The following is a 20,355-nucleotide window of genomic DNA, read 5'->3' as shown; positions in this document are numbered from 1 at the left end:
GCTGCATCAATTTATTGTCTCGCCTCAGAACATCTGGTCAATTTGCTGGTTTTGTCGCACCAATCATCCGCAGAGTGTGTTGCAAATCATCTATTTAGTTGAGAAGGTTTCCTATTTTTCCTTGAAAACTGACTGAAATTGATTTATGAAATGTGTTTTGTTTTATCAACTCCAGCCAAGTTTCTGTGGGTCTTAAAAGTCTAAAAATGGTCTAAAACTTTAAAACCGAATTTGACTTTTTAAAGCCCTTTTCAATATTTTCTTAAAAGGTGTTACTTTTAACCCTAACCTGCAGAAGCCATGTCTATGTTGTTATGCGTCTTATTCTTCTGTTTCATTACAGACCAAGCTACTGCTGCTTGTATAAGTAAACAGAAACTGTATAATTGGTGGCTTCATACTTTCAAGTACTTACTTGCAATTCTCCCATTTCTTTTAATACTCTGTTTAATAGGTTTTCCATAAGCCAGGGAAGTCTGGTATTCTTTTTTTTACCTCATAGAATACCATATCATCCGTCAGATTAAATTTAAATATTAGAATAAAATAAAAACCAGAAGCTTTCAGTCCAGTTAAATCCCAATTTTTTCATTTAAATCAGGCCAGATGTCACACAGTGGTTGCCGTAGGAAGCTATAGCTTGTATTTGTATTTTCCAGGGATGTGGTTTTATCTTTCAGCACGAGTGTGTCGTTTGCTTGAAGAATTGTTGTAACAGATAATGTGGTCAGATTAATAGAGTGGGTCTGGGCACAGCTGGCTTTTCATTTGGGAGACGATGAAGGAGGAGGAGGAGGAGGGGTATTCAGGGAGAGCAGTGTTTATTTCTGGAGGGATCAGGTGTAATAGAGCCTCCGAGCCCCATATGTGTACAATTGAGTTTTATTTAATGGTTTGATTGTCACTTAAGGACATAAGAGCCAGATAATCACTGGAATCTATGGAGACATTTATCTTCCCATTGGCTAAATGTGACAGAGATGAGAGATGCAAGGAGCTGAGAGAGGATTGGTCCGTTTAATAATAAACCTATCTTACCCACACTAACCAAAATAAATAAAACACTACTATTCTTCTGGTTTCTTTCTAATCTTATACTTTTTATGTTTTTCTTTCGTCTTTCACTCACTCAATCACCATTCAAATGTGTGCACTGGGTTTCTGTTGACATAGAGAGCCTCCTGGAGGTTAGGTTCATGTACTGCATGGTGTGGCTCCCACACTGGGAGAAAAAGAAAAATATAATTGAGAATGGTTGGCAATGTGTGTGTATGTGTGTACTCATTTGTGTTACCTTTTTAGGCCCTTTATAAGGTTAAACACTGACTAACTCAGGACCAGCAGACCTTATTGAGACCAAAGCCTGGTCATACTGAGGCAAAACTTAATTTCTGAGGTCCTGGTTAAGGTTAGGGATCCAGTTTTGGTTAGGCTGTACACAATGAACGGAAGTCTATGCAAAGTCCTGATAAGGATAGCTGGGCAAACCTGTGTGTGTGCTTCCTTCAAGTTCTCTCTTTTGATCTCATATCTGAGCTGACAGTCAAGTGACACATCTATTTTTCTCATTGGCAACTGCATAAAACACACACTGACAAAAACACGGCAGTTTCTTCTATTGTATCAACAAACCCTCGTGATAAGTTGAAACATAAATGGAAAAACAGAACGAGCTGAGAGGAAAAGTTTGTCTGGAAAATTCTCAAAACGCCAACAGATTGAGAAAACAAATGTCATTTATCTGGCCTGTGTTTGCTCCACAGCAACAGCTTTTGGCCTCTTTTTTACCCCAAATTCAGTTCAACAGTGGGCTTGTTGCGAGTGAGTCAATCTAATTGAAAGATCTAATTGTGCTGTAGTGCAGGATAAGTACGTTTGAGCGCTTCATGGCTGCGCCAGACTCAGTCACAGCTCATTTCTCTAATGAGCTCTGTTATTCCAAGGAGCTTTTTTCCACCTCATGCTGCTTTAAGTCTGGTCCTCTGAGGTTTCTGGTCGTGTGTGTCCCGCTGACCAGTCTGCTCCCAGTCTGCACACAGTCACATTCCTGACCTCTACTGACCTCTACTAAACTGTAAAAAATAGATCTACTGTCAGCCAAAGAAAACATCTAGAAAGAAAATGTAGTATTGATTTGTTTGGTTTCTGCTGAGGTTCAGTAAAATAATCGTTCTGACCTCTGGGAAATCATTCACCAAGTTTTTTACACAGTAACAACAATCAGAAAAAAGTCGCTAATTGATAAAAAAAAATAGTTGAATTGAACCCTTTGTCATATTCAATCATGTCTGTTCATTAATACAATTATTTATTTTAGTGATGAATGTTGATTTTCTTATAAAGAAATTATAATATTTTACATTTATTTTCATGTCCAATAAGCCTCCAATGATGTGCACCGCTCTTTTCCAAACAAACTAATTATATAAATTAAGATAAATTAAACTTTTCACCTGATCATGAAACTTCTTTCTACACCTTCGAACTTTTTTCCACTCCATCTTTCTTTATCAGGCACAAACCCCCTTTACTCCTCCACCTTGTACTCAGGCCCGAGTCGCCTCCTTCCAGCCTGCTCCTCAGCCACAGGCCCCTTTATGTCCCAATCAGCTGGAGTTTCCATTAGGCCAAAGCCGAGCCTGAAAACGCTCTTGTACCCCCATAGAGACTGATTATAAAAGGACAGAGAGGAGGGAGGGAGAGGAGAGAAAGTGCTTTTTAGAGCCTCTTTAAATCTGTCTCATTAATGAGTTATCCTCACCATGGCAACCTCTCTCTTCGACTCTAAATGCGAAGACGGATTAGGGTTAGAGACAAAAAAAGAAGGGAATTGCAAAGGAAATTAAGCTACTGCCGTTTAATTTGCTTGTAAAACCACAGGGGAGTGTGGCCTGACAACAATTTTACTCTGATTTTTTTTGTTTGTGGCAGCAACTAAATTCCTAAACTGTTGTGAACCCTTTTCAAAGAGAAGACATTGGAAAAGCAGTTATGTTTGATATAGTTGTTGCTCATTCCCCCCACAAGGGGGCGTTATAACACAGAGAAGTAGAGGGAGTCAGTCTCAGTCACTGGATGAAAGGGCTTCTAGTGTTTTTAGTTTAAACATTGATCATCTGTTAATCATTGGTTTCAACCAATTTAGAAAATGAACTTACAGCATACACAATGCTTTAATGTGAAAGACCACATTAACATAATAATGTGATTATGGTAATAACCAAATAGAATTAGGATTTAATTCTTTGCCATTAGACACTACACCCACATTTATCTACACCAAAAAGGTGACATGTGATGTGACACAAGGAATTTAATCTGGAATAATGGCGGTCCCAAATTTTGGGAGTATTTGATTACTGAGCTAGTCTTGTTTCCCCGGGGGCTCATTAGGAGGCGGCGCTCTCTACATCCAAGTGAGGTCTGCTCTTGCTATTCTTCCAGCCATTATTGCTGAAATGTGACAGAAGGGGGAGGGATGCAGAGATGGGCCGGGAGGGGGAGAGGGCAGGTGGGGTGGGGTTTAAGTGGATTTGGGGTCCTATGTCTTTTCCAGACGAGGTCTCGGCATCGGATTATCAATAAAGGAACCCGGGTGTAATAGATGCATGACGCGTGCACACATACAAACACACACACACACACTCTGGAAAGTGCATCCCAGAATGTGTTTGATAAATCAGATGACACTCACACCAATCTGTGTGTGTGTCTGTGTCTGTATGTGTGTGGGTCTGTGTGTATGTTTCACAGATGATACTGATCTACGACATCCTCTGAGCACTAAGCCTGTCCTGAGACATGTTTAACCCTCTATCTCTATCTTTACACTCGGATTACACACATGCTCATTGTAGAGAGGATCAATACATTATCACAGTCTGACGATGATAATACTCTTCTTTATATTTCAGTGCCAATGGTTCGCCTGAAGCTTGATGCTGTTGTGTAGTATAATATGACGCTGGGCTGGAAGTGAAATGTTTTTCGTATTAGTCTTGAAACTACTCTGAATTTTACTCTTGTTTTATTTCCATCTTCGTCCTGCTAGAACGAGTCGTACAAACTAGATCAGCAATAAAGCGTAGACCGTTTAATAAGATGGACGCCATGACAACCATCCAAAAGTGAAGCCAAAGTTACTTATTCGCCACATGAGGCCTGGTTGAAGTATATATCATAAACCCTGCCTCCTCCATGTTAGTTGATGGGACATGGACCAAACTACTACGTGAAAGTACACATACAAAAATAAAAAATCTTCAGAGTTTCAGGGTTATTCCTTAAAACACCGATGTATGTGCATTTTTCTGGCAAACCTGGTTTTAACTAGTTATTTGATGTTATAAAAATGAGACTGACACTTGATGGGTCAGGTTTGAGTGTTTGAGCATCACCATAATGAAATTACAAAAGGTTCATGAGTAGCTACATGTTTACGAAATGTTATCACTTGCATTAAACTTGCCTCAAGTTCTAGTTCTCCAACAACCAACAAAGAGAAACAAGGATCAATGATTAGGCCTAATGAACGGAGCCAAATGCAACGATGCATTGTAATTGTATCGGTTAAAAACACTAATCGATATCAACCACCAGAACTCGCATCCGACTTCAAATCTGACCTCCTGGTCGTGCCATCACCTCGAGGCTCATCGTCTTGCTCGCTTCCTACTGTATATCTGGGTTCATTGGGCCATCGGTTGCATTTCTGCTTGTTGATTGGATGTGTTGGTGTTGCGACCCCTCCCCTACCCCAAATGACCTACTGTTGTTGCTGATGAGAAGTGAGGTGCAATGTGGGAAATGGGTCAAACGCCATAGTGTCAATTTTTCTGCAGTGGACAACTGTGGATAACCACATATGAATTTAACCCACTTCCCTTTGGTATCCCCTTAGTCTGATACTCACACACACACACATGCAGGCTCGCCCCAGGTGGCTTGTTGCTTTGTGCCCTTGAGCCACTGGAGGCACTTAACCTAAATTAGCTCAGTCTGTGCCACTGTGTCTAAATCAGACAAGGCCCTGTCGTCAGCAGCCTGAGCACCAGACTCATGGTAACAGCAGAGGCGACACACTGATGTATAATATTCCTTTCACAAGCTTGTGCATGTGTTTGGCTGCGTGAAAACAAGGATTATTCATTACCTGACACTAAACTAACACTACCGTAGCCTTGGTGAATCAATTTTTACTGTTGTAAGCTGAAAGCCTTCAGTGTAAAATATGCAGTGAAATATTGATGCAAATGAATCATATTATAAAAGTAAAAGAAGTAATATTCCAGCTGCTACCCATTGATTTCTGTCACTTTCCCAGCTTGGATGTTAATCACATCACACTTTTAATTAAGCCAGTTGTGAGTTTTTCTGTGTGGGGCTTTGAACTGTGATTTTGTATAAACGCACACACACACACACACACACACACACACACACACACACACACACACACACACACACACACACACACACACACACAAATCAGAGCGCTCCACAGTGTGTCGTTTGTGTTTACTTATGTCAGATTTATGGCATTTTTGTATGTGAAGTTAATTATAAAATTGGATTAATGATGATGTGGTGCTATGAACAGGAGGGAGGAAACACACACACACACACATACACTTACACTTACACACACTGGCCCTTAGGAGAGAGGAACAGACAACCCTGGTGCTGAAATGTAGGTCAGGAAACTAGCATGGCAGCAACCATAATGTAGTATGTGCAGGCATCCCTACATCCCAGGGCTTGCTTGTGGATAATAAGTCGTTCATGGTTACATGCTTGTATGCATGTAGACTATAGGCACATGTGTTGTAATTTAACCTATATGGGCAAGAGCATGTATATGTGTCAAAAGCAGAAACAAAGCAAAAAATATAAAGGGTGCAGAGATATAATAAAGATCTTTCAGGCCTTTATTGCAGACTTTACGGTCTAGATTAGTATTTGTAACAAGGTCAGCCTGCCGTAAGCCATTATAACGCAATGCAGCCGCGAGACGCCCTATTATCATGCATAGGACATGGGGACTGTACCCACGCACACATAAACACACTTAGACCTTGTGGTTATCGATTTGGCGGATCCTCCGAGACTCCACTGACAAGTGAGAAGGGCAAGGAGTCAATATGAGTGGAGACAGCGTGGCTGGATGGTAATGGCTCTTAATGTAGTCTGAGGTCTGCTAAGGGTCTGTCTTCATGTGACACTACCAGTGAGTGCATGGTGGGTTTCACTGGGAAATGGTTTTTTAATAGCTTGTCAGACATGTGTCGCAGCTCCTGTAGATTGAATAGAGATCAGGGATGAGCTGAATAACTGGATGGTAAGAAAACTGCTGGATTGATGAAATCCCCAATTTTATTTATGGTTACAGATTTCATTTTGGTTGCCTCTTAATTGCGCCATATCTGTATTAATCGTGGCTTTGCTCATCTCTGCTATAACTTCTGGGTAAAACGACGTATGTTCCCATGCTTTTTCACACATCATGAAACTAGGTATTTTCTTATTGATTAAAACCCCTTAAAACTTACATAATGTCGTTTAAGCCAAGTTCAACCCTTACAATGTCTAACCTGCTTGCTGTCCTGCTTTATCGCTGTTCAACTATTGCACAATATCTCCAGATTTTACTCACAGGTAATATCTTAAAAAGGCTCAACAGACCCGGCTGCTGAATGACATTATACCCTCCATAAAACCATGCTGGTAGCGTGTCTTAAAACTGGATAAAAAACGTTTGATTTACCCAACTTGAGCCCATCCAAACAACAGGAAAAACATGCACTGGAATGTTGTCCTGCCAACCTACAACCTTTCCTCTTTCCAACGGGCCTTTTTCAGTTTCAGCTTATTGTCTCGCCCACTTCAGGGGGGGTGACAAGCCACTGGGTTTGGATTGTCTATGATTTAAAGCCCTGTTGCCAGGATGGAAACGGACGGTTAGCTACAAATCCACCCTGACTACAACAAAACCGCCACCCTCTCTCCGATGGCACCGAAAGCTGAGTCGTACAAATCAGCTAGCTCGTAAAATAACAGCATTTAACTCCCTGCTCAACAGGCATGTACATATTAATAGTGGCCCTCCTTTTATTGTGCTGAAGCTAACATTGGGGCTGTAAAGGTGTCCTAGTTGAATGAATATAAAGGAAGGTCTTATTTAACGGTTGCACGCCTCCCGGCAATCCACACTCTTCCAGCTGTTATTGCTCTTAGTTGGCCTAATCTTTGTTTTTAAGCTTTTCTTACCCGCTTCTTGTTTCATTGAGGAACAAAGACGACGTGCATAGCATTGTTTTTCAGTACAGACGAGGGGCTAACAGTAATAACCTCTATCCGGGTTCACTGTCTTTCTCCCTCTTTTATCCTGGATTGAATTTCAAAGGGGGTCAGTAGGGAGCGCCCAGGTCAGACGCCAGGGAAGAGAAAATTAGGCTTGAGCGCAAAACCTGCTGGGCCTTTTGTGTGCGTTTTTTCGGATCCGTATTTTCCTGTGTGTATATGTTTTTATTGATCGACTGCCTCTGGATGTTTTGCGTTCACACTCCATCCGTCTCCCTTCGTGCCTCAACTGCTCATTCCCAGACTCTCCCAGCAGTTGTCGTTATCTCCTCTCTCTGTCTCCTTTCTTTTGTCCCTCTAAACGCTTCCTTTTCTATCCCGCCTCGCATCACTACTCAGCAAAATGGCTCTGCCTCAACCACATCAAAGCACCTCTCAAACTCTGCTTCCCGTCTCTTCTTCCCGCTGCCCTTCTTTGTGCAAAGTTTGGCTTTTGATAGCATCTCCATTCTCAGTTAGTATTGTGTCGGGCCCTTTTTCAAAGTCATCTCTCAGATTTGTACACATTCACACACGTCAAGCTGCGAGAGCACAGCTACATGGTGTTTCCAACTGAAAACCCAAATAAACGCGTTGCCACATCAAGGCTGGGATATGCAGACATGTGCTTGTGAAGCAGAAAATACACACAAACACAAAGAACCGGTCTTATACTGTTAGTTATGGTGCGTGTGCATGCTCAGGGTGTAGTTTGCAGGGTTGTCACTGACTTTTCAGGTTTTTCTCATGGATCACAAAGGAGGAGAGGCCTATAGAGGAAGGGCCCCTCTGCTTTTCATTGAGATGATTATCCCAGCCCACACACACACAAAATGCAGTGGTTTTCTTTGTGAACTTGAACTCTGATATAATTTCCTAGGAGCTCCAGGCGCTTGAAGTACATCTGTCCCAGAAATTGGCAGACACTCCCTTCAGTCAGGCATAATTTTAAACCTGCCATCTTCTGCAAGCAATCATGTAAATACACTGATGATTGGGCTCATTGACTTTCAAATTGAACAGAGAAGTATTCGCTGCCTCCATTGACGGCAATCAGCCAAACTCGGTTGTAGAATATATTGTGTTGATTGGTGAGCTCCACAGGGAGGCCAACCATTTCTTTAAGTGCACTGTGATTAAATGAGAGCACTCGGAAGGAGGTGAGAATTTATGTGTGTGATTGTGGTGGGTGTGTGTGCGTGTATGTGTGTGATTGTGTGTGTGAAGGAATCCCAGCTGCTTAAGTGGAGCAGGTCAGATGGAAGAGAACAGAAGAGAGGTGGGGGGGGTGGGAGGAGGAGTGGAGTTACCCAGTAACCTCTGCGTGCTGAACAGACAGAAGTGCAACGGAAGAAAGAGAGGGGGGGGGGGAGAGAGACGAAGAAAGCCTGAGTTTGGTGTCAGAAAAAGGTCAAACCGCAAGTGCGGGAATGTGTGTGTGTGTGTGTGTGTGTGTGTGTGTGTGTGTGTGTGTGTGTGTGTGTGTGTGTGTGTGTGTGTGTGTGTGTGTGTGTGTGTGTGTGTGTGTGTGTGTGTGTGTGTGTGTGTGTGTGTGTGTGTGTGTATGAGACAGTCGTGCACGGGAACTTAACCCCATGCTATAATCATTAGCACCAGACCAACAGTTATGGCCTCTTGTTTACTCAGCCCGGCCTGTCCGTCACCATGGCTTCAGTGAGTGTTTGTGTTTGAGGAAGAGTTTGTGTATATTATTGTGAGGAAAATTAAAGTAAAGAAATTAAAACTTCAATTTAAATTTTTCTATCCAACATTTCAAAAAAGGAATGGCCCCAAATCTTAATCTCCCATTGTTCCGACAAACGCATAATAAGATCTTAAAACATTTCATTCAGTTATTAAATATTTGTATTTGTCAAATAGAAAAGTGCACTGATAAGCGTAAGTTAGACCCACTTTGCTTCCAACTGCGTATGAACTGTGGATAGGTTTGCACACTTATATTATCCTGACCATCTCCAGGGATATCAACATCATCAGAGTATTGCTTTTTACATTTAACAGCTCTGTAACGATAACAGATTTGTTTGTACAGTTTAAATCCCACAGCTCAGACACTAACCAGTGACACAAGTTTCATTTTCCATCAAGACTGATGCCACATCGTAAATATTCATTAATTGGAATCACTGGTACAGTCTGTAGAGAAAACCCTGCCTATTAGTATGGTTAAACATCTTCCACCACTCAACCTTCACACCATCTCCTCTCTGCAGCTCTCGATCTTCCCTGATAGATTATTCATGTCTCGCTCTACATCTCAGAGAGAAGACCAGAGTGATCAGATTCCCATTGAGCCCTGATGCGTCGCTTTCATTCACAGAGATGTAGAGATGAAAGCTGGAGGGGGGGAGAGCATGTTGCTGTACATGCTATAAATTATAGATCTTCATTCACAGAAAATGGAAGAACGGGGAGATGAAAAATAATGATGGTGTATAGAAGCATTTTTATTCATTTTTGGTACATTTTCTACATTATTATTTTATATATTCTTGTACAAATATGAATAATTTTCATGTTGTGTGTTGCCATGTCTGTTTTCCGACTCCTCACAGTTTCCTGCTCATCTCTCACCAGCAGGTTTTTATACCTACTGAGGGGAACGTGTGCTGAAGCCAGAGCCTGAACAAGAGAACCCAGGAAAATAAAGAGCAGGCCGACTAAAATCAATACAGGCTAGATTACATTAGCGGCCATGAAAGGGGGTTATGTGTAAAAGAAAGAGGGGAGAAGAGGAGGGAAGAAAATGAGATGGAAAGAGGAGGAAAGAGGGGGAGAGGGATCTGACATCAGCAGATCAGGTAGAGTTGAGGGGTTTTAGAGGATCCTATTAGCTCTCTCTTCTTAAGTCCAATTAGAAAATGAAAAGGTGAGACCTGTCAGATTCATACACTTTGGGGATTTGAAAGGATGTTTGATAATCGTAAAGGGGGGGGCATGTGTGCTTCGGGGACTGATAGATCTGGAGATGGAGGGAATATGAGTTAAATTAAGAATTAAACTAAATACAAATAGGTGTGTGTGTGATAGTTTCGGATCTTGCTAGCTTGATGGGGGAAATCCAAATGATGTGCGAGAGGGAAGTGCATGCAGGAGCCCCCCCGCTAGTCTCATCTTTGTCTTAATTTCAACATCCATTTAAAAAAAGACCTGTTCATTATTCACATCGCCCTCAATTCTTTTCTTCCTCCTTTTCTTCCTGTCACCACCTCCTCCAGTGAACACGCTGCCTGTGGCTTTTACAGATGAGATAATTGCATGTCTTGCCATAGGGGCCCGATACTTATTAGCATATGTCGAGATTGTGTGGTTGAGGGCTAATGATTGCTCGATTGTGTTTCAGAACAGATTAGAAAACCACACAATTAATGCCAGTGGCTATTGTCTCAAGAAATTGATTTTAGTTTCAACATGTAGGAATTACAGAATTGTATTTGCTCACAGCTTGTGGCATAGATTCTTAACATTAAGGATTATGGAGGAGAGAAATAAAATACTGCCTCAGTTTAGGTAATCAACATTTATTAACTGTATAGCCAGGGGCTCATAAGGGCTTTAAACACCATAATCTTTGATATTCTTGAACTCTGTCTAGTCTGAGGTCAGCACTCTTCCTTCATATGCTGCTTTAAGTATGAACAGATGAAAGATTGATGTTGTTTGTGCTGGGGGCTTCCGTTCTGCACTGAATGAGCGGAAGGATGTATGGATGTATGAGTGAATGGATAGATTGCCCTAATCCTAGAGGTGGCCTAGATATGAAGCCCTCCTTCAGCGGATTGAGTTGTTGACCTGTCTGTCGCACTGTGCGAGTGTGTGTCTGTGTGTGTGTTGATACTAACCTGAGAACAATAGGCTTTTTAATGAGTGATGCTGCTTGGACTCGCTTCTGCATTAATTATCCTAATGTTGCACGCGTGCCAAACAGTGCGATACAAGCCAAACAGAAGCTGCTAACAAAACATGGAGCGCTTTATAAAAAGTTGGACACGTGGAGAAGGACTTTGGTTCAACCTTTAATTACATAGTGTTGACACTGCTCAGCTTTGATGACAAATGGTGGCTTTTCTGTAATTACGCTAAAATGACTGTGGTTATCATTAAAGGGTTATGAGAGCTTAAAAGTAGGTTTTCAGTGGCAACATGTCGGTATCAGATTCAAAAATTAAAAGCTGCTTCCAGACTTGCTCTGAAGTTGGAGATTTTCCTATAAGTTTGCGGAGGAGCTGTGTAGGAGCCCTCTAGTAAAAGGTCTGCAAAATGTCAGAGGGGGCAGGAAAATTCACAGCAAGGGGGCACGTTGATGATATTTCTAACAAACCATGGATGCAAAACAGTAAAGTTATATAATGAAAATATCTCAGGATAAAAAAAGAGGTGTTAAACACATAGAAGCCGCCAATAAAGATGTTACTGTGAACGTATCTGACACGGACAATATCCTGCTGCGTTTTTTAAAATGTGAAAAGAGGTTCATGTCCAAAAAAACTGCTCTGAAAAGATTTCAAGTTGAAGTTGGACACGTGCAGAGGGACTTTGGTTCCACCTTTTTAATTATAAGGTGTTGACACTGCACAGCTTTAATGTGAAATGGTGGGTTTTCTGTAATTACTGTTAAATGACTGTGGTTATCATTAAAGGGTTATGGAAGCTTTTCATGGCACCTGCGGATTAAAACCCTGATTTCAACATCACAGCAGTACTGATGTGTTTGGACCTATGTCTGTGAAACCTCCTTCAAAGTCTAAACTGATACTGCAAACAGACACGGTGCAGACTGTAGAGGAACATCGAAACGAAACCCACACAGATAAAAGCAAACAGCGCTTCACAGGCAGGAAAGAAAGGTTCAGATGAGCAAGGTCCAGGAAGGGAGAGAGAGAGGGAGTGAGGGAGGGAGGGAGGAGGAGGGGGTTCCTTTTAACCCACAAATTCAAGGATCATTTGCAATCCCATTCAAGCTCATGCAGCAGCACCCACCTCCCCCTTGCCCCCCCTCCGCTCCTCCACCGTTTCGGCTGAAAAGAAATACGGTCGCAAAGGAGGGGCCATCTCTGTGTCTGTGTGTGTGTGTTTGATGAATTGTGAGCGGATTGGACAATGGGAGGATTGTGCACGATATATATTCATGTGGCACCGATTCAGTGGCCATGTGCACGCTCACAGCAGGCTGCGAAAGATACGAATCATCCAGAGAAAATTTATGTGGAGATAAATATCATAATCCATTTTGTACCGGTCGAAGACATTTTATTCTGAAGTCTTCTTCAGCAATAGTGTTTTCAAAGACTTAAATAGTTCAAAATAAGGTCAATGTGCATTTTATGTGATGATGCTTCCTGTTTCTATTACACATGCAGTTGGAAGCTGCTTCCTCCTGAGAATACCTTGTGAAAAGCTGGGTTTTTTACAAAGATGTACAAGGTTGTTCTGTCTGGGTAACGGATAGTTTAATTTGATTAATAAATATTCACCCAGATAACACTGTCATGGCAGCGAGAGAGGCCGGGCACTGATGAGTTTCCCCGAGAACAGAGCAGGCTGAAAAGTAGGGAAAAGAAAGAAATGAAGGAAGGAGAGAGAGAAACGAGTTTACCTGTTCATTCTCATAACACAAATTTTGACTTTCAGCTTCATGCTGAGTCCTGCAGAGCGAAGAAGAAAGAGAGAGCGTAGAAAGAGAGAGAAAGAGAGAGAGAGAGTAAGAGAGCGAGAACAACTGATGATGAGAAATAAAGGGAGAGGCAGCCAGAACTCCTTGGTAACCAAAGCACAGAGGAACAGAGGGGCCGGTCCTACAACCCCTCCCGCTGTGTGTGTGTGTGTGTGTGTGTGTGTGTGTGTTTGTGTGTGTATGTGTGTCTGAGGACTGGACGGCCTGAGGGAGGAGTGGTGCTGGTGATGATGATGGGGGGAGTGGCGGTGAACCGTGTGTGTTTAGAGAGAGACAGATTGGAGTAGAGACTCATTGTCAGCGTATAGTTGACGCTCACACACACTCAGCCGTGTGGGGAGAATGTGAGCGGAGCAGAGCCGACTCCAGCGCTCCGTCATCCTCTCTTCTTTTACCGGATTTGTCCTTTTTTTGTGTCTCAGTAGGACACATTTCTTTTATCAAGTAAAGGACACTTACAGTCAAGTGGAATAATGGTATTTATTGGGACCTCGTTAAAATCTGTGATCAAATACTTCAAGAGGAAGGGTAAGTTGTTTTTACATGTGTTCAGGGCAGATTGTTGACATGTGTTTTAAGTTGTTTGGACCTAGTTTCCATAAATAGTATGATTACCAATGGATCTTGTTTTGCATTATTTTGACAAGAATGTTACTGCGTTGTGACTTTGAGTGGCAGAATTTCCTGAATTTTTTAAACTGTGTTTTAAATAACCACTTCAACCTTTTCATTGAGGCTTTTCTGCATCAAAACTGGAGCCACATCTTTAATTATTTGTGAATAATTCTATGACAACTCCTGCTTTCCTATGGGTGAACTATACACCCCCGCTGCTGCCTCTGTTGCACCCTGTTACCAGGTAACAACTGGCCCCAGACTCCACAGACCCGACAACTATTACCAGGAGCTGACCAGACAGCATTTGTAAATCTTTCAGCTGGAGATACTTAAAAGCACAACAACTTTATTTAGGTATAAACGTTTCAGCTAACTTGAGCGCTGCATTTCAGGAACTGTCACTGAAGCGTGGGGATAACAGTTATTAGGAATTGTTAATACTCTAGGGCAATTATTTGATCCAGGGCTGCGTATTTAATCAGGTGGGAATGTTACACAAAGACCTGCTTGATACTGGGCTAGCTGCTGGTGCAAAATCTAATCTCAGGTGTATTTATAGCATGCGTGTGTGTTTAAGTCAAGGCTGAGGTGATGCTGTTAATCATTAGCTCAGCATTTCACTACTGCTTATCTTTCTATCGATGCCTCCACTTTGCTCCTGAGCTGAGGACGCTTGCATGCTACTGAAATACAGTGCTTTTTATTCTATGTAGATGCCTTATTAACTTGCTTCTATTTAGTGGCCCTGAGGAGTCTCGGGTTGAAATTTGACTTTCAGTGAAATAATGACATAATTTAAATTTTTCCTTTTAAAAGGTAACGGTTAGAAAATATTTTAGAGCTTTAAGATGATTTAATATAATATACTTATATGGGTATTTACTTAAATAAACTCAACAAAGTTTTCCTTTGTATCTGACTAATGTTCATTCTTGAAAACTAACCTGACCATTTTGACATTTACAAAACACAGAAAGTTGTTTTATGCATGAAAGTTACTTAGTTGGTGGGTGACTGGGTAAAGGATCTAGTTCAGGATTAATGTAGATGCTGTCAATACAGTCTGATCCCTTTTATTGATCATGACAGCTAATACTGTGTGTGTGTGTGTGTTCGTGCATGTGCAGATGTTTTTCCCAGGGGTGCACTGTCTAGTCCCCTCTTGCCTCTTTAGCTCTGATGCACCTTGTGGGTTGGGTTTTTCAGCAGTTTGCAGTTGCCTGTTTGCCCTCAGTCTGTTTGTTAATGGGCGCAGGGAGAGTTGATGTCGATGGACAGAAGGATTAGTGGACTTCTGAAAGACTTTCGCGCCACAGTCAAGTCCACAATGTGTGTTTGTGTGTGTGTGTGTGTGTGTGTGTGCGTGCGTGTTTGTGTCTGTGCTAGGGGGTATTGTGAGCACTGAAAGGCCTGATGTAGAGGCCGATGCAGCGGGACAATATGGGCTTTGTATCTGCAGTCCCCATGTCCTTGGCCTGTCTATAGTCTGATTAAGGTCTATTCAAGCCCCAGAATCAGAAGTAGAGGGTGGGGGAGGGCTACCTGTGCTGAGCGTAGCTGATGGAGCACGAAGATTTGAGACTGTGTTGCAGCTGAACTGTGTGCGAGTGGGGTTTGCGTCAGTCTCGTGCAACTCATCCATCCCAAACTTGTGGCCAGGCGAGTTCTGCCTCGTGATGTTTTGGATTGATTATTGTGATCGGTGCAGGCACGCTGCAAGACCGCATGTGTGAGGACACGTGTAGACCCTCACAGTACGCTCAATCTCTCTGCTCACAACCAGCACTTGTAGCAAACGCTCGGCATTGCAAGCTTTCAATGACGCCCTGTGGTATTTGCACAATTTACATGACTAGGCATTACTAACTAATGACACTGGGAAATTTCCACATAAAAAAAGAGTAGCGATTGTTGATGGGAGACGACTCTCAAGAAAAAAGTTTGGTTACAAGGTGAGAAAGGAACATAAATAAACACAATGACTCCTCTCCTCTGCTGGAGACTAAATTAACGGCCGCCTATTCAGCGAGCTGTGGAGACAGACATTGAGGAGCTATTATTTACCAGCAGCAGGACATGTTGCTGCTCTCTCTCTCTATAAATCCATCTTTAGGACTATGCGTAACTTTGTTGTGGTCGTTAAGCTGCGGACCTGCTATGATCCATACAAATAAAGTTTGACTGGTTACTTTACAGCTTGTAAAATGACCCGAGGCTTTATTTGTATATCAAAGCAGTTGCACATTGTCTCACACTTTCCCCCAGCGGCTAATTTGCAGTCGTTGGCCTCCACCCTGTACCTTTTACCTCCCCCGATGCCATGCACTTTCCATACATACAACAACTGTGGCTCATTAGCACCTGTGAAAAGAAACTTACGCAAAAACACTCCAGCCCCCTTTTCAAGACCCTTCCTCCTGCTTCCTCCAGACCCAACTTCATTTCTTCCAGTGACTCAGATGAGCATGTAGTGTTGGGTCAGGACAAACCAAGCTAGCATTTGGCTGTTTAAATGGAAATAATACTACATCCACGATCACCAACTTTAGCTTGGATTCGCTCCCTTGGTAAGCCTTGATTTGTTTAATATTTCAACAGCCATTTGTTCCAATGGCTTCAGAGTACCACGGGAGAAAAAACCTCAACTTGGTAATACCAGGGAAAACCACAGTTATTAAGAAGTAGATAAAGTGGGTTATGTTCTCTGTTGTGTAGCAATTGTTTCAACTCAACTAGTTGTGTGCATTGTGTTACGTTACCTTCAATGGTGCGAAGAACTAACTGAATATGTGTTATTTAGTGAATGTGTTGTGTAAAATGCAATGACAAACAGCTGTTTCCTCGTTAGCAATGTTATCACAGTATCTGACTCAGTTTTTTTCAAAGAACTCACTCTGGCTGTAAAATATGGGACCTTGTTGTTGTGCGTTTTCAGTTGTGTTTAGATTTTAACTACTGATCAGTGTTTCCCTCCAAGTTCTTGCTCTCCCTCTGAGGATTGTGGCCTCCTAATTGTGTGATGTCTCACTCAAGTGTCATGTGTTGCTTGTGTGGAAACTGACACCTCGATACAAAGCATCTCGACGTTCTTCCCCTTCCTGTTCATCTTCAAACATAAACAAACCCTTTCTGTAGGGACTTGTACGTGCAGGGGGAAGTTTATGATGAAGTTTATCCTGAATTTTCCTTCAGGAGATCCAGGATGGTAAATAATTTCATTTTCATGACCTTCTGTGTTGTCTCTCTGCAGCGGTGTCTAACCTCGATGAGGAGAGCAAGTGGACGGTTCACTACACGGCTCCGTGGCACCAGCAGGAGAACGTCTTCCTACCAGGCAGCAGGCCGCCATGCGTAGAGGACCTCCACCGCCAGGCCAAAGTTAACCTCAAGACTGCCTTGCGAGGTAAGGATCATTCATAATGGACCACAAATGAGCAACACACATAGAAGATGCTGACGTGGACGTCCTCTTTGAAAGACGAGCTCCACAAGCTTCCTGATATCTCATTTACATCCACATCATCTTAATCAACCAAAACTTTCATGCTGATATCTCGAATTGCATTCAGGATAGTGCATACATCCATCAAGGCTGAACAATTGATTGTGTAGTTCTTGTGTAGAAGAAGTAAAGGGAACACAGTTAAAGAAAACACAACAACCAACAAAATTGAATGGGTTTCTTCTTAGGCCCAGGTCTCAGCCTTTCATCAAGTTTGGTAGAAACAATTAACTAAATTTTGCACAGTCCTAAACAAACGACAAACTAACAGACACGGGTGAAAATATAATCTCCTTGGCAGAGGAAAACATCACAAAGTCACGGCATTAGAGGGAAGACCCTGACATATTGTGTTTGTCTACAGCATGTGAAAATGTTTAAACCTGTCATTTGTGTGTTCAGCCAACAACACAACAGTGTGAGATCCTCTTCTCCCTGTTTGTCCAGTACAATTTAACAAGTCCAGGCCGCTGCCTTGTTGTCAAACAAACACACACACAGGCCGTCCAGTCACAATAGAGTGATTTAGTATTCTCACAACGTTCCCACAGCAGGTGGGAAGAGGAGGAAATGCTGGCACCTGGGAAAGTTGTGTTTTCCACCCATTTGTCACATAAAGATTTGAGAGGCCTGGGTGTGTGTAACTGGATGTGTGGATGTAGGTGTGTGTGTGTGTTTGTGTGTGTGTACACGGGTGGTGATTAACAGTAAAAAGCAGGTTGTTTACATGCCTTGTGTGTCAGAAGATAAAAAAGACTGAGATAAAGGGAGGGAGAGATAAAAAGGGGAGGAGGTGGAAGTAACCTGATACTTGCGTTGTTTAATGGTTTAGTCACCGGCTCAATCAAACACAAACACACACACACAAACACACTGGTTGTTTTTTTCTTTCTTTCTTTGAGTCCTGTGCTGTTTCACATCACTTCCTGCATTATTGATGTTGCTCAGTAAATAAACACAGTAAACACCACCTGGGAGTCAGGCTTCATGCAGCCCCCTCTTCCTCCTGTCACCACCCCAGCCTCCTGTCATCACCACCCAGCCCCAGGGGTCCTGACTGAAAGCCAACAGGTGTCCAATGGGAGCACCTGTCCTGTCTGTTTGTTCCACTCCCAGGAAGTTGAGAGTGGAGGTGACACACCCAATTATGACTCATCCACAGGGAAATAAATGTTCTTACTTCTTAGGAATGACAGATTATATTGAACGTTATCTCTAAGCATCTATAATTCACATGTGTCATAGCTATGACACATATTTTATAAGCTATTTTATAATTCAGAAACCAGCCCCACCCGTTACTCTCTCGATAAACAGTATCGATCATTTTGAAGTTATATCAGGAGAGTGAACCACAGGCAGCCTCTGTTCTCATGTCAGTGCAACAGGTCACCAAATCCAATGACACCAGGGCGACCACAGCAAGGTACACGAGTCTGCTTTCTGCTCTGCAAAGCAGAATAATCGATAACCAATCAGATGGCAACAACGTGCATCCTCTCTCTGTGCCTTTCGCACACTCACACGGGTTCAAACTTGTGCTTTTGCAGGCGGAGTCACAGAGAATGTGCCACCAGGTCGAAATAATACAACAGGAGGGCTTACATAATACAGTGGTATGATTCTACCCAAAGATATCACAAGGAATTCACATCAGGTTAATTAGTGCTGTAATTCTAAAGCTAAATAGGGGCATCATTTGATATAGGTTTGTGAGAATAAGGTTCAGAATGAAAAACTTTGCCACCGTATCCAAGCTCCTCTTGTTAGGTCAGAGAGAGAAACTGAAGCAATTAACCAGTTATCTCTAATCCCCATTAGTTGCATTGATAATTAAGTTAAGGTTTGAAAATCAATAATGAGAAATGCAAGGTCACAGGGTCCCTGTTAAGCAATAGACCGATAATCAGGATCAAATTATATTTTGAGTCGTAGGCTACCTCCAACCTTTGACATCACACCACGCCATTTCAGTGAGCATCTCATGAGGTGCCCGACACTGCCTACGGCCAGTTAGAATGAGCAGATATGATGTGTTTGCCCTTGTAAGATTTGAATATACGCACCCTGTTCATTTACTTATATCAATTTTGTACTCGTCCTTCATTCACTTACCCCTCCCTCCAGTTCTGCCTGGCAACAAGCAGCTCTCGGCTCCTCAGCGCTTATTCATTTTAACAACCCCTCCCCAATCATGCAGCACCCACCATCTCAACATCTCCTGCTTCCCGCCATCATCCTCATTATCAGCGTGCTTTCTTCCTAAATCTCTCTTCCACACGGCTGCCACGTCAGCTCGTGGTCACGGTTGCTACTGTATGTTCGCCAGCCCCATAAGAACTCTTTAACTGACAGTGTTGTACATGTTTCCCTCCTTAGAGACGGGCTGTAATTAGCTATGGAGATAGATGGGATCAAAAGCAGCATTTTGTGTCGTGAGGTTGTGATGGTGCGCAAGTCTAGTTCCCTAAAAGGGGTTTGATTGTGCATCACAGACTGAATACAAACCCAAAATGCAAGATGAAAGGAGGAGGGTTTTTATATTACATTAAAGACTGTGCATGTGATATAAGTGTAGACAAGAAAGACACAGATACATACAAGTTTCCCCCTTGCAGTTGGTTTGATCTCTTCATCCTACAAGATGCAGGCATCAGAGGATTTTTCTAATTTTATATTTTCAATGTAACACTACTTGATTATGCTTGCTAATTACAACACTGCATAGAGGATGCATTATGAGACATATTCTTTGAGGGTAACGAGAAATAGACAATGTGCAAAATGGCCCTTGAGAGAAGGGGGTGGGGGGATAGAGGAGAGGGAGACAGTTCTGCCATCTGTGTGTGACAGGCTGAAACTGATAGCCCCTCCTCTGGTTACTTACACACTCACTCACACATGAACATCACAGCCACAACACAGCAGGTGGTGATGAGAAGAGGTGTGAGCAGAACTTGGCAGCGTCCAACCGCGACTGTACTCATATCACACACACACACACACACACACACACACACACACACACACACACACACACACACACACAATACTATACTATACTCTAGAGTTAATAAGTACACAGCGAAGTATTATAAATATTTCACACATCATCTGTGCTCCAGCATTAATGGCCAATTTATTCTGAATATCTATCCACAAGTTAGCCTGTGTGTGCAATGTACTTCATATTCATGTTCAA

At 42.4% G+C, this 20,355-nt stretch overlaps 1 protein-coding gene across 6 annotated transcripts in view; it reads left to right on the top strand.

The window, feature by feature from the left end:
- The window catches only part of nhsl1b (NHS-like 1b), a 95,178-nt gene that overhangs the window by 58,707 nt on the left and 16,116 nt on the right, over nt 1-20,355 (top strand). For 4 of the 6 annotated variants that reach the window (XM_061091121.1, XM_061091120.1, XM_061091119.1 and 1 more), the window contains exon 2: nt 16,902-17,054. In XM_061091121.1, the coding sequence (XP_060947104.1) occupies nt 16,902-17,054 (153 nt within the window). Of the gene's footprint in view, nt 1-13,342; nt 13,562-16,901; nt 17,055-20,355 lie in introns of those variants that run through there. The other 2 variants (XM_061091123.1, XM_061091122.1) reach the window with 1 other exon arrangement.

Source organism: Limanda limanda, chromosome 18, assembly GCF_963576545.1.
Source record: "Limanda limanda chromosome 18, fLimLim1.1, whole genome shotgun sequence".
In the NCBI taxonomy this organism is placed as follows: domain Eukaryota; kingdom Metazoa; phylum Chordata; class Actinopteri; order Pleuronectiformes; family Pleuronectidae; genus Limanda; species Limanda limanda.
The sequence above is the reverse complement of the archived record's forward strand: the minus strand, read 5'-3'. Positions and strand labels throughout refer to the sequence as shown.